At 41.9% G+C, this 13891-nt stretch overlaps 1 protein-coding gene across 2 annotated transcripts in view; it reads right to left on the bottom strand.

Moving 5' to 3' along the window:
• fibcd1b (fibrinogen C domain containing 1b) overlaps positions 1-13891 on the bottom strand; it is a 110942-nt gene that overhangs the window by 69346 nt on the left and 27705 nt on the right. Inside the window, exons 2-3 of one of the 2 annotated variants that reach the window (XM_084339722.1) lie at positions 11490-11573; positions 5820-6299 (exon numbers count right to left, since the gene is read on the bottom strand). In XM_084339722.1, the coding sequence (XP_084195848.1) occupies positions 5820-6299; positions 11490-11573 (564 nt within the window). The remainder of the gene's footprint in view (positions 1-5819; positions 6300-11489; positions 11574-13891) is intronic. The other variant, XM_084339723.1, reaches the window with a different exon arrangement.

The raw sequence follows: 13891 nt of genomic DNA, 5'->3' as shown, positions 1-13891 counted from the left end.
ATCTCAGTCCCTGTCTCCACCCCGCTAACAGAGCGCAACAGTAGCTAACACCAGTTTAGAAACAGTCCACAAAGACAAACAACCAACTTTCAGCTCGACACACAAGTTCCAACGCGCCCCTTTAAACAAAAACAATATCCATTTCTTTCATTTATTCTGCAGGTTTGAAGTCATCTCAGAAGTTTGTATTTTAAGTAAATGGCTTATTGTTATTTTACATTTCTGTAATTAGAAGATAACATGTTTTTTGGGCTATTTTTAAGTGCCTTTGTACTCTACACACAATGCAGAACAATGCAAATATAAAGCATTGTTCTGCATTGTTTCAATGGTTTGGACTCTCCATAACACTGATATTCTTCATTCCTTTGAATGTGTGAGCTGGATCTTTTGAAGCTATTAATTAAATTAAGTCCCCATATTGTATGTGACTTTTATCATTATCCATCCTTATTGAAGTTATTTGTATCATCTCCCCAGCTGAAATGCTGCGGCAGGCACTCGGCTAGCTCCACTCGTTCAAGTCCTCGGAGGGCTTTTTGTCAACCAGAATGAACATCTTGAGGCAATACAGTTTTCTATTCCTCACAAGCAGAGGTTCGGCCATAGATCCTTTCACAGAGGTTGTGCGTGTCACTCCGTCCAAAGCATTAATATTCCTCAGGCACATAATTCATTTTAAAGTGTGACCTGTGGTTCAAGCAAATCAGTAAGTCGCGCTCCTCCTCGCAGCCTTTTTGTCGTCAGACATTGTGGAAAACTTAATGTCAAGTCAGCTGAATATGCGAAACTATGTTTTGGACTTCTGCTATGGGGAATTGAGCCCTTCCATTTTTTTTTTATGCTGAAGGGGCATGTGTGTACAGGTCATAAAACCTGCATGCACACCCCAGATAGGGGCTTTATACATGGTTGAATAAGAGCTACTTGTAATTCATACCACTGTCAAAGGTCTGCACTTGTTCCCATTAAACAGTTAAACTGAGACAGCGACCTGAGAGCCGCTGAGGAGACTGTACAAAAATGTGATGTGGAAGTACAGTACATTGGATTTTGTGTTGAATTTACATAAACTGTGAACTTGGCTCATGTCCCTTTCTATAAATACAGCCACACTTTTATTTCACTGTCAACAAATGGCAAAAGAAAACAGTACAATTAATTTTAAATAGACTTTGACATGCAGCTATGTCAGTGAGGCAAATGCAAATGTCAGGAATTTATTGCTTTGTAAGGTGGTGACAGACTAATCAAACAAAAACGCAGACATTATTAGTTATCTAGAGGTGGTTTGGTGGGTTGCTTTTGCCTGTGTAGGTGTAAATTGCTTTACTGACCATATTAAATCTGGCTCGTGACAAAATCAAAGCACGGAGACAGCAATAACGAACGTATCAGGAGTAAGAAGGAGGGCGGACATCAGAGAATCAGCAGGGGGAAAACAGCATGTACAGCCAGAAAAGTTTTATATCTAACACAGTTGGTGATTGTTGGAACAGTGGCAAGATGAAACCAAGATGGTATTTGGTGAGTTTTATCTCGTTTCTGATGAGTTTAAATGAAGTGCGTTTCACTTTGGGTTTTTTCGAGAGTGCTGTAGCGACTGTTTCTGGTCAAAAAACAAAAAAGGATTTTACACTTTAACAAAAAGGTCTATCCTTTCAATGATGTTTTCAGACACTTCAAATAACAATCTCAGCGTGTAAGTGGTGAAAGCGAGCGTTTTGGTGGATGTGTTTTGACAGGCACAGTTGCCCCCAAAGGATTACATTGCAGCCTTTGTGGCCCGTGTTGCTGCTGCCAACTGAGGCCATCCACTAGAACGATTCAAACACATTTTGTACCTTTGGTCCTGTACACACACACAGTTAGTTAAAATAGGGCTCAGGTTGAAAAAAAAAAATATATATATCAGGTTATATTTGTACAGTCCTCAGTCCCTTGCGGTTGTGATCTAAAAATGAATCTGAGAAGCTAAAGACGAGCAGAGACGACATGATTTGTCATAATGGATTAAAAATATCAAATATTCCAGTTTACAGTCGCTAATTTAATCAGTATTTATTAGCAATGTTTGAATTTTTTTGTCTTTTGTGCACAGAATAGCTAACGACGACATGTATTTGCAAGAAAACAGAAATTGAAAATCAACTCTGCTGTATCGTGGGAAAAAAAAGTCATCATATGAGAGTTTTGATTCAAAGCGAACACTGAAAACTTGCTGCACCTTGTCCATCACTCTGAAACCTAACCATCAGATAAATGTGTTGTTATATTCATATTTTACTTTTCCCCATCTGTCTGATTCATTTGAATGCAAATGTGTGCGCTTTGGTCTACTTTTTCTTTTTGAGGCGGCAAGCAGTGACTGTGAAAAATGAATATGTCAGCTTGTGAAAAATCAAACACATTGGTCCTAAACCCACTGCAATCAGATTCTCCCGCTTATCTCCTCAGGGGCATTTTGAAAGGTTTCTCTCTATATGGCAGGGTGAAACTGTTCTTTGGGGGGCTGCGGTGCACACTGAGCCATTACTAACACTGGCATAGTCAGCTCTGTGTCATCGTATAAATCAGAAGTCCTGGCCACAGGTGGCCAATAGATCACACAGTCACACCATGGTGTCAGGCTGAAACAGCGGATGTGCACACCACATGCCTTGCCTCCGAAGAGGAAATCAATCACCAGGAGTATCTGGGCTGCCAGCACCACCTCCACTTAGCCTCGGTGCCCACTGCCCTATGCTGGTCAATCTGATAATGCTGCGTTGGTGTTCCTACAACATACTTAATGTTGTTCCAGGAATATCATTGCAACTGATCGATCACGCTGGTGTGATGTCATAGCTTTGCGACTTATGTTGGTGTTGTTTCAGGACCATCATTTCTCATTAGAAAGCCATACTTTGAGCATGCTGTCATGGTTTTATGGGTTGAGTAACTGACTCACACCCAGGAGACTGGGATTCGTTTAGATAACAAAAAACTTGGTCAGGTTTAGGCAACAACAACACTTGGTTAAGCATATGCAACAAAAATGCTTGATTAGATTTAGGCAACAGGATTATTTGGTCAGGTTTAGGCACTAAAACTACTTGGTCAGGTTTTGGCATCAAAAATATTTGGTCAGGTTTAGGTAACATGAATACTCAGTTAGCTAAAGGAAAACATGGTTTAGGTTAAAATATATCTTTTCACAACGGTGTAACAATGGATAACCTCTTTTATGTGGGTAATTTGCTGGTCTTTTTCCCTGAGTCACAAAGCTTTGCAAACATGAGTTTCAATGCTAGTCAAAGCTGGAGCAACATTAATTAGGATGATCCAGGAACAACACGGACACCAAAATATCAGCTCATGCACCCTACGCCACCTATACACCGCACTGACAGCATTAAAAGGTCCTACTTTCTGCTCCTGCCGAGCTACCGTTTAGCATCCATGGTCTACGCACGGAGGCGGTGGCACATCCAGTGAGTTTTTGAGTGATCGCTTAACAATGTTGAACCCTGAGCTAAAGAGGTCTGGCTTAAAGAAAGGACTGGCAGAAGCAGAATGCATTCAGTAGTTTGAGCTGTATGGCTGGCAGCTATGAAATCTATTTACTGCAGAATGGAGAGCCTGAGCCTGATGGGCCAAAATTAAAAGAGCATGTAGTGTGAAGATTTTCCACGCACATTTAGGAAATGCATTGTCAATAAATCAATGTGGACAGTGCGAAACTAAAGGGGGTCTAATTATGTTTCCATCCAAAGCGGAGTCTGTCTTACACATCTCTGGAAACATTATGTTATCTTATTGAATTGATGTGCAAGTTGCTCCGTTTCTTCAAACATGATAGGCATTTCTTCCCCTGTGACCCAGTCTAGAAACACTAGACTGAGGGAGTTATACACAGTGGAACATGAACCATATTTTCACTTTAATCTAGCCGTTACTGGGCTCGCTCAGTCTAAAGAGAAATTAGTATGCTCCAGTTGGCATTGGCTCAGTGAATGATGGTGTTTTGATTTTACAGTCGGGGAAAAAGGAAGGGGCTAAATAAGACCAACCGGCAGAAAAGCCTCGAGTCAATCAATGAGCTGTCACACGTCTTAAGGTGGTTTCACAATCAATACATATTGATAGGTGTTCCACAATCCAGTCCTCAAGCACCTCTGTACAGTACTTAAAGCCATGACTTCAGGAGTGAGTCTTGCATACTGGATTCAGTTCATCTGCTTTTACTGTTCAGATAATCACCCTTATGTTCAGTCATACAAAACCAAAGAAACAAACTAACAAAAAAGCATTTTGCTTGTTTTTCATTACAAAATATCAAGTTAGAACAACTTGTTGTGTATAAACGTATCTTTCTCAGCATCTAAACCTTGTAACCAAGTAGTGGCGGAAAGGAACGGAGTATATCTACTCAAAAATTGTACTTGCAGTATAAGTATATATAGTATATATATATTTTACCAAAGTATTTCCATTATACGGTACTACATTCAACTGATAGCTACAGTTACTAGATACAGTGAAGATCTACTGTATGTTTTACATACAAAATATATTTTTACAGTTCATCAATACGATTCATTTTAGATTATTACAGATGTATTGTTATAGATTAAGCTACACAACACTAATAAAAAGGTACATGTAGCTAAAATAAGCCTAATTTTCACCACAAACTAAATAAACATAACATAAACATAATAATAAACGTATAATTTAATGCTTCTCTGGCACTTGTTACCTGTTACAGCAACAATATGTCACTTTTTTACCTTAAAATATCAGCTTCAGAATCAATTTGATGGTACAGTGTCTTGTACAGGGTGAATGGTGTCTCTGTCATTTGTTCCTGCACTATGTAACTTCAGTGAGTGGGCAGGATCACAGCGTTACATACATGTTTACTTGAAGATACAAGTTTTAACACAATACATTGTTATGATGTAATGAGTTTTGTTTGTAGTTAGCACTTACATTACGTCTGATAAATTGTCACACACCTGGGATTTGTGTTTATCACACAAAATGCTACATAATGTTGCTTTAAGTACATTTTGCTGTTAATACTGTACTCATACTTACGATTTTGAACACAGGAGTTTTACTTGTAGTGTTTTTACAGTGAGGTACACCATTCATTCAGTGGTTATGTGCCAGGTGATTCACATGCAGTAAAATGCTAATTTACCACGTTTAATGTATTACAGAAAAAAAAATACCGTAATTATTTTTTCCTTTGATGATCAACATGTTTTTGCTTTTGGCTCATAGTCTGTATTTAATATTATTGTCTTTGTATGCTGTGTATCAGGACGTGGAAGAATGTTCAAACGCTGTTGGTTTACAGTTCTTAACCGCTGTATTAGTAAGATTTATGTCACCATAGTGGTGAATTAAATTTATTCCTTATTAGGAAGTTGCATTCAGGAGTGTCGGCCTGGAGGGAACAGTGGAACTGAGGATATTAGAATAAACAGACGTTGATTTCAGCGGGGGCCAATAGAAAATACCTACCGTACGCACAGGTCCCACAAGTCTGTGCAATACCCCTGGTTGTATTTTCATGCTAATGATTACATGATGCAATTTCATGCCGTTACATGTAAAAAGAAATATTTTATGGCAGTCATAGCAACTGTTGAAGACATCAAACAAGCCATAAGGAAAGACACAGCCAGAATTTCATCTTCGTTGTGTTATACTGTGCCTTAATTACCACTCTGACCTGGGTGGTGTGTCGTCTATGACCTTACAATACCACTGCGTGTCTACCGTGTCATACTGTGTGTGTATGTGTGTGTTTGCTGGTTGTGTCTCACCTGTATGAGGCGCCCCTGCTCTGTCTGCAGCGTGTTGAGGTCTTGCCCCAGGCTGCCCTGCCCCCTGCGTAGGGATTCATAGTCCATTTTCAGTTGTCCCGCGTGGGCTGACAGCTTGGCCACCTCCTCAGCCAGACTGACGAGAAGAGCCCGGTCCTGGCCTTTCACTGACTTCAGGTCAGAGTCATGGTCGGTTAGCGAGTGCAGCAGTGACGTCTGCACGCCCTCCAGGCGCAAAAAATTACTGTTGTAGTCGGGACAGTTGGGGTCGATGAAGATGTTGATGCGAGAACCATCGCCTCTCTCGACGGTGACCAGGGCATTCGCTTCATCCTGATTGGTAGAGATGTGGGGGAGGCCATCGGACATGGGTGGGGCCTGGTAGTGATTCATAAAAAGGATGGTGCCAGTTACAGTGACAGCTAGCAATACAGCGACGAAGAGCAGGATAGTGCAAAGAAGGTAGCTGCAGCTCATCCTCTGTGAGTAGGAAGAAAGGAGGGAAGGGAGGGAGGAAATGAGGGAAGAAGGAAGAGACAAAGTAGATGTTAGGAACCACAGTACCTCGAACAAAAACAATTTCAGCAAAACACCTGCCTTATTCAAAAAGAAATGACTTTCATCCATCACTGGGGATATTTTGAATGCCAGATGCTCAGTACTCAGCGATGTAGCCATATTCCCATCTGTCAAAATTTAGTTTTTAATGATTTATGGCACAACATAATGCAGATTCCTTCAACTGCCAGTTCTCTTGAAGATCACAGTTCTCCAAAACTAAGAAAAGACCAGACAATTCCTGTCCAAACACCCCGGTATCTCATCAGAGCAGTGATGGCGCAGAGGGAGGATGCCAGCCGGAGACACTTCTGGGAAAAACACTCGGTCAAGGCACCGATGTTCTGTCTTTCCATTTCTGAGGCAGGAAGGAAAACAATAAAAAAGCTGGAACAATGGTCGCCAGGAAGAGAAAGTAAAACAAAACTCAATAGAAATGTAAATGAATGAGTAGAGAGTCATATCCTCTTAGTGGAAAGAGGGCAGACCTCTACCAGTAACATAGTCTCCATTAACTAGACTATAAAAGGCCTGTATGATGGCCCTTTATGATCTCGACTCCATTTTTCCACTCAGGTCAAGAGAACTAGCGATGGATAAGAGACAGCAATATGGGCCACCTATGCATGATTAACAATGCCTAGCTCCCCCATATCTTCCTCCAAATGAATCAGCAACTGATCTCTTACTGATAACACCGGAGGACGTTATCTCGGCAGGAATATGTGGGCAGGTGTGTGCGAGCGGTCTGTTTGTATGTACGCGGACGTGCGAGTGAGTGGAAGCTCATTAATATGTAAATTGGCTGTGCGAGCACAGTGAAGCACACTAATAGACGGCTAATGGTCGGCTTTACGAGGGAGGTTTATGATTCCTTTAATGTGAAGAAAATCAATTGTGTTGTCCAGGAAGTACTCTGTGTTTACCCATAGTCTGCAGGTAGAGGACATAAAACAAAAAGTTGCAACTCCCTCGACAACTTGTCCATCTGCGGGCCGAAATGTGATATCTGTGAACAACAAGATCATGTTTGTTGGTAAAAAAGGATCCTATTTGATATCTGAGGAAGATTTCTGATATGGGCCCATTTTGTAGCCCTCATCGGTCCAATCAGAAGCCCAAGTAAATGCACACAAAAGGAGTTCATCCGGGGCCTGAGGATGGATTTCTCACATGGGCCCCATTTGTACCCCCCCTGGCTTCATTTACAACCCACATGGACAGACACATATGGGGCCTGGAGCCAGTGAACAGATTTTGCTGAGTCTGGGTAGTCCCTGCTGAACGCCTATGTGTCTTCGCTTCAAGATTTTAGGGGTGATGTAGACAAAAAAAGAGGAAGAAAATTGGTGAATAAGACGCTGAATCAATTTGGTAGATTACCGAGCAATTTACACAAAAGCACAAGAATGCATCATTCCGACTCTGGAGGGGAACAAAACCATTTCTGAGCAGGTGATTGGGAAGCGACTACTTTTATGAGAAGAAGATTCTTTATTATCACTTTACTTCAGCCAAGGAGATTTAGTTTTCATCCGTGTCCGTTTGTTTGTTGGTTGCCTGGTTCGAACAAAACTACTGATCAGGTTTCCACTAAACTTGGATGGAAGATGTTTCTCAGCACAGAATAGACCCTGCTAACTTTTGCTGGGGATCCGGATACAGGGATGGATCCAGGACATTTTCTGTCTTTAACACTGGGAGAAAGGACGTTTTTCAATATTTCCATTCATGTCTTGATGAAAAAAACAGGCATGTTGGGCCTTGGTGGATGTATGTGCTCTACCTATCCATTCTAGTTGTTTCTAAGGAAGCCTAAGTGGCGAACTAAGTGCTTTTACATCTCCCAGCTTTAACTATGGAGGTTATCCGGCTCTCGGGCTGTCGCTTCTTGAGGCACGAAGTGGTATTAGAAAGCATGCTAACTAAAATTCTGGCCATATCTGACAAAATGCCCCTTTAATAACACTGAAGTAACTTCAGTCTAAGTATAAATGTACCATTTATTCACGAGGGTTATAATAACGTGTTACCGTATGCACGCAGGCACAGGGGCACTGTCAACTTTACTTGAGACACTGGCATGTATGGAGGCAAACTGCCTCCGGGCCCTGTTTGTCTAAATGGGTTCGAAGTTATCTCCACATGTACGCTCCCACTCGCATTCAATATATATATAGACGCACAAACATATACTGTACAGCACAGAGACAACTCAACGTACACTAATGTCACTTTAAATTCCAACGCATATGCACATGCATGCACACGTACGCATAATTTGCACACAGCCACTTGCAGCAGACAGGCGAAGCCCATGCACATATAGCACATGAAGAAACCGGAGCATTGCTTTGACAGAACGCTCCCGCTTTTTCGCGTTTTTTCAGCCAAATACATCATCACAGGAAAGAGCTCTGGGGGGAGTACTGCCGCACGTAACATGTTTTTTTGTCTCCTTGCTCTAACTCAACATGTAGACCCTGACTCTGCTGTGAAATCTGTCACTGTTTTGAGCTTGTTTTCAGTTCCCCCCCCCCCCCCCCCCATGTGTTTTTGAGTGCAGGTGCAGCTGAGAGTGATTGTGACTCTCGGCTGTACGCGTGTGGATGTGCATGTCGCGGGATACGCGCTGTACATAATGTGTATAATGGCCTCACGCTGCAAAATGGCTGCAATGTAACATCGGAACAGTTTCACTGAGCTCTATTGCCAGCGGGGCAAAGACATCAGGGGGAGCCATCACGGTCGCTGTACTAAATATTCATTGCTAGCATACTGATTGTTAACTTAACGTGGAGGAGATATACGACGGCCCCGGTTGTGCTGACAGCGACACACACTCACACAAGGCTGACAGACGTCTACTGTACACACTGAGGAATACACACACTCAGCAGCAGTGCATTTTTGTAATGAAACTTTTCCAAGGCACATGGTAACAGCCACATTATGATGTCCCCAGATGTTCACCTTCAAAGCCATAAAGTACAAAGTCGTTTCTGATATTTTAAAGGTGCAGATTTGGACCATTTATTCATCCTAAACTGAAGGTAGTAAGGTTGCACATTGATCACCAGGGTGGTGCAGGGTGAAAGAGCATGCAGCAAACGCTTATACTGTTGATTTATGCACATTTTCGGTCACAAAACTGTACTTTAAGGTACAAATTGTTGAAATATGAAAGTTGACTTGCAACAAAAGCTCCATAATGTACAAATGTCCTGGCCCAGCTGCAAGATGTGTACAATTCTTCTCTATTTCTATCAGGTCGGACTGACATAAAGTCAGAGAGACTGAGCGGAAGGAAGAAAAAGTCAGCATGACAGTGAGGGGCGAAGGTTTCTGCTGCTGCCTTATTTGTTTTGCTTTTTCAAATGGTCAATAAAAATAAAACACAGCTGCAGCCCCGCTTCGTGTCCTGACTGAAAACGAGATCTCTCAACTCAGCTCAAGAGTTGTAGTGGGGTAATGACACTGTGAGCAGCCTCTTAACACAGTTTTTTCGCAAATGAGTCTCTCACTCTCGCAGCAGGAGCCCACTCTGTAATTAGTGGCTGACTTTCAGATCCTCTCCTGTCTCTACTCATGCCACACCACTGGATTTGAGAGGAGGACGGGGGGATTCTGATGGGTAGATAGAAAAAAAAGGAGAGGCAGAGAAATGAGAGAGAACTCCTCTGTATGAAAATGATGTTGTCCTCCCACGCCGAAGCATTGGCAGACAGCTCTTGGACGAAAGGCTTTGTCTGCTCATTAGATAAGCAGGAAACCAGCGGGAGTCCTGCAACCTCTCTCTCCATCCCTCACTTTCTGTCTTTCTCCTTCTCACACACAAAAATATATATACATACATATGCTGTGGCTGATGTGAACACAGGAGGAGTTTCATATTGATGCTACTCGACTAACACACGGGGAGGCAGCAACATCTGTAAATGCTTAACTGGCACATTTACGCATTGCAAGATCAACGCACAGTTTTAAACGGAGGTATTTCCAACCCACCCATTCATTCACCTGCACCTCGAATAACACTTTCTCATCAGTATTCAAAACGTAGCCCCGCTTCCCAAATTCTTCCATGCAATCAAGCTCCTTTTCCTGGTGCAGCCGTGATCAAGGCGCTCAGTTCAAAGAATCTGCAGGGCCTAATCCCGTCTAATTCTTGTGTGTCTGGGTGCCCGAGCTGAGGTTGTGCCATCCCGGCTGCTCTGTGGCAAAAATGCAATGTGTAATATGCAATAATCCTTAAGGCTGCCATCACTACCAAAGCAGCAGGAACGCTGACTGTGATGAGAACCGTCGTCAATGGTGCCTAGTCCTCTCGGCAGGTGAGCATGTTACTGTGCCGCTGTTTTGACTGGAAGAATGGTGGTGGAGTATACTGTATATACAAAAGGATATATATATATATATAGATAAATAGATAGATGATAGATAGAGTTCATTGAACCTGTACTAACCTGAACAGGGTTCTTTGGTCGCGCCTGATATTCAGCAGGTATTCAAATCAAAATGTATTCATTGGGTGCACCTAAAGTACGTGCAGGTGCACCCAAATGAAAAATTTAGTCAATTAATTGATTAGATGTTTCACAGAAAATCTTTTTTTAATTAATTATTAGTCATTTTTTAAAGCAAAAATGCCACAAAGTCACAGGTTCCAGCTTCAAAAATGTCAACATTCGCTTCTTGTTTTAAGTTTTCTATTGAATTTAATTGAATTTCGAATGTTACCTTGGGCTCTGGGAAAAAAAAAGTGATTTTTTTTTTTACTATTTTCTGTCATTTGGAGGACAAATAATCAGATTAATTGACAATGAAAATAATTGTTAGTTGCAGCCCTACTCTAATGAGGAAGTGGTTGGCTACACATGCTGAATAAGCTGACGAACAATGTTCTCAATCAGACACAAAAGACACAATCAAAGTAATAATGCAATATCTTTTTTCCCAAAATAAACTGTTTGTTTTTTCTGTTTAAACAGTACGATGCATTAATCACAATGAAAGCATTCTGATATAACCCACGAAACAAAAGCATGTGTTGGTGCTCGCATGCGTTTGCCCGAGCGTTATACAGAACGCTTGTGGTGACTGGGGCCTTACCTTGGCCGGCGTCTCCCTGGCAGTTTCTGAGTCTGACCAGCGATGTTTGAGCTGGGAGGAGCTGGGCACACACTCACAGAACGTCTGCATGGGACAAACAGACAGGGCCACCAGTGTTGGCGTTTGTTCAAGTCACATGTGCAGTCAAGCATGCAAGCACATGCGTACAAACACACACACACACACACACACAGGCATGCATGCACAAATATATACAGAGACAAAGGTTTTGGATCTGAAATCATATTGGGAGAAAGTGTTGCTGCTCATTTCTCAAAACCAGACTTTCATATCTTATATAAAATTATTGTTTAGAGATCTATGGTGCCGGTGCTGATAAACTACAGCCACCTACACACAAAACTGCACACTGACAAAGACAGATCTGAACAGACAGCTGTACATCTCAAAGGTATCACTGAATTCAATAGTTTATGACAGGCTCAATAAGTCTTCCCAGACGCTGCAGCATCCTCGGTGCACAGAGTTTCCTCCTACTCCTGATAAAATGAAAAAAATGTTTTAAAAAAAATTTGCATTTCACTGACGGTGAGTGTGTACGGCACACATGTAGGAAGAAGCATTCAGATAGGTGAGTGTGGGTGCTTGTATAGACTAATCTGATTGTGTTTGTATAGACTATCTGAACATTATGTGCTTCAGTGTATGTGCCTCTATGTGAACGCGTCTGGGTGTAGCTGTAGCTGCTGCACAGATAAAAGCGGAGTAATTATGAAAGTGGGGGGCTTTCTAACTGCTCCAGGAGAGCACGTCGTTCCGTGACCTTAAACACCACCGCTCCCACTGTGGAATTGCTCAATTAGCCTGGGACGACAACAACGACGACGACAACACAAAGGCTCGCACACGTGGGCACACACGCCCGGCCTATACTTAAGAACAGATGCAGCGAACATTAGCAGCTAATGTATCAGACTCTATTCTCTATCCGAGAGTGGTGCGTCGTACTCTAAGCCGAAATGTGAAATTATGTGAGACTAATTTATTAACCTATTTATAGGTCTTCTGACATTTTATGTTTTAATGCCGTCAGCAGCAGTGTAATCAAATTAATAATTTAAAGCTGCTTTAATCCATTTCTAAACACTAGGGGGCAGAAAAACACACAACAGGCTCACTTTGGTGGAGACTAACGTTGGTTTGACTGATATTTTTGCAACCTATTAGCTACTTTTACATCCAGCAGACACAGAAGTGTAAGTTCAATATTCACTAAAAAACTATTAGCTGCTAATTGCTCAGCTATCTTCACCAGTTAGCCACTTTTCTCCAACTGCCATTTGGTGCCGGCAGGTAGATTAAATGTTTGTGATATTACACGAGACTAAATAGCCTATCTACAAGTGTTAAGACATTTTATGTTTTAATATCATTAGCAGCAGTTTAAAGATACTTTAAAGCTGCATTCATCGATTTCTTACCACTAGGGGGCAGAAAAGAACACAACTAGCTCACTCAAAATTGGATTGACTGATGTTTTAGCAAACAATTGGCTACTCCTGTTTTCGGCAGACATAGACAAACTTAAGCACTGCTTTTCAAGTCATGAAAAGAAGAAGTGTTAGTTCAATATTCACTATTTGTGCCTCTGTTTTTGGGAAAATACGAGCTGGTAATTGCTCAGCTATCTTCACCCATTAGCCAGTTTTCTCTGACTGCCATTTGGTGCTGACAGGTAGAATAAAATGAGTTTATCAGAGCTTTTTCTTTTTTTTTTTAATGTGGAAACAGCTGCCCACAGGGGGCTAATGAGAGCAGCTCAGTCACAGCAACACAGTAACTGCGTGGGCTTTCACAAAAAAATACAATTTTTAAAGAGCCTTTAAAAGCTCCTTGGAGCTGTAGACTTGTGTGGTAATTTTCTCTGATTTTAGCAGGTACGAGCGACCCCCTTTTCTCATTGGAGTCATTAGATTCAATGTGAAATTCAAATATCGAAAATCACGCAGGTTTAAAAGTAATTCAGGCACATGTGTCGATGCGCACCGGTGTGCCAGCGTGCCGTTGTGTAGCGGCGGTTGTGTGTGTTTCTGTCAGGTGTTGGTGAGTTGGTATTGCTGTGTATGCAGCTCACACAGTCATTGTTATGATGGCTGACCAATAGTTCACCCCTTTGCTCTAAGCATTCTCTTCCAATGTGTAAGACAGCGAGAGAGGATGAAAAAAAAAAAAAAAAAAAAGGCGGCGAGGGAGAGAAAAGTAAAGGGGCGGTGGGGCTGGGAAAGAGATGAGGGAGATTTGGGAGAGGTGTGCTGAATTCTAATGAGCAGCCTTAGGGTCAGCGATAGAAATCTATGTCTGTTCTGCCTAAAACATTGCAGCTGTCTGCTCTCGCCGTACACAGAGGAGCACAGAGCTACCATTACTAAATAAACACAGAC

The sequence above is a fragment of the Pagrus pagrus genome (assembly GCF_965226575.1).
Source record: "Pagrus pagrus genome assembly, chromosome: 19".
In the NCBI taxonomy this organism is placed as follows: domain Eukaryota; kingdom Metazoa; phylum Chordata; class Actinopteri; order Spariformes; family Sparidae; genus Pagrus; species Pagrus pagrus.
The sequence above is the reverse complement of the archived record's forward strand: the minus strand, read 5'-3'. Positions and strand labels throughout refer to the sequence as shown.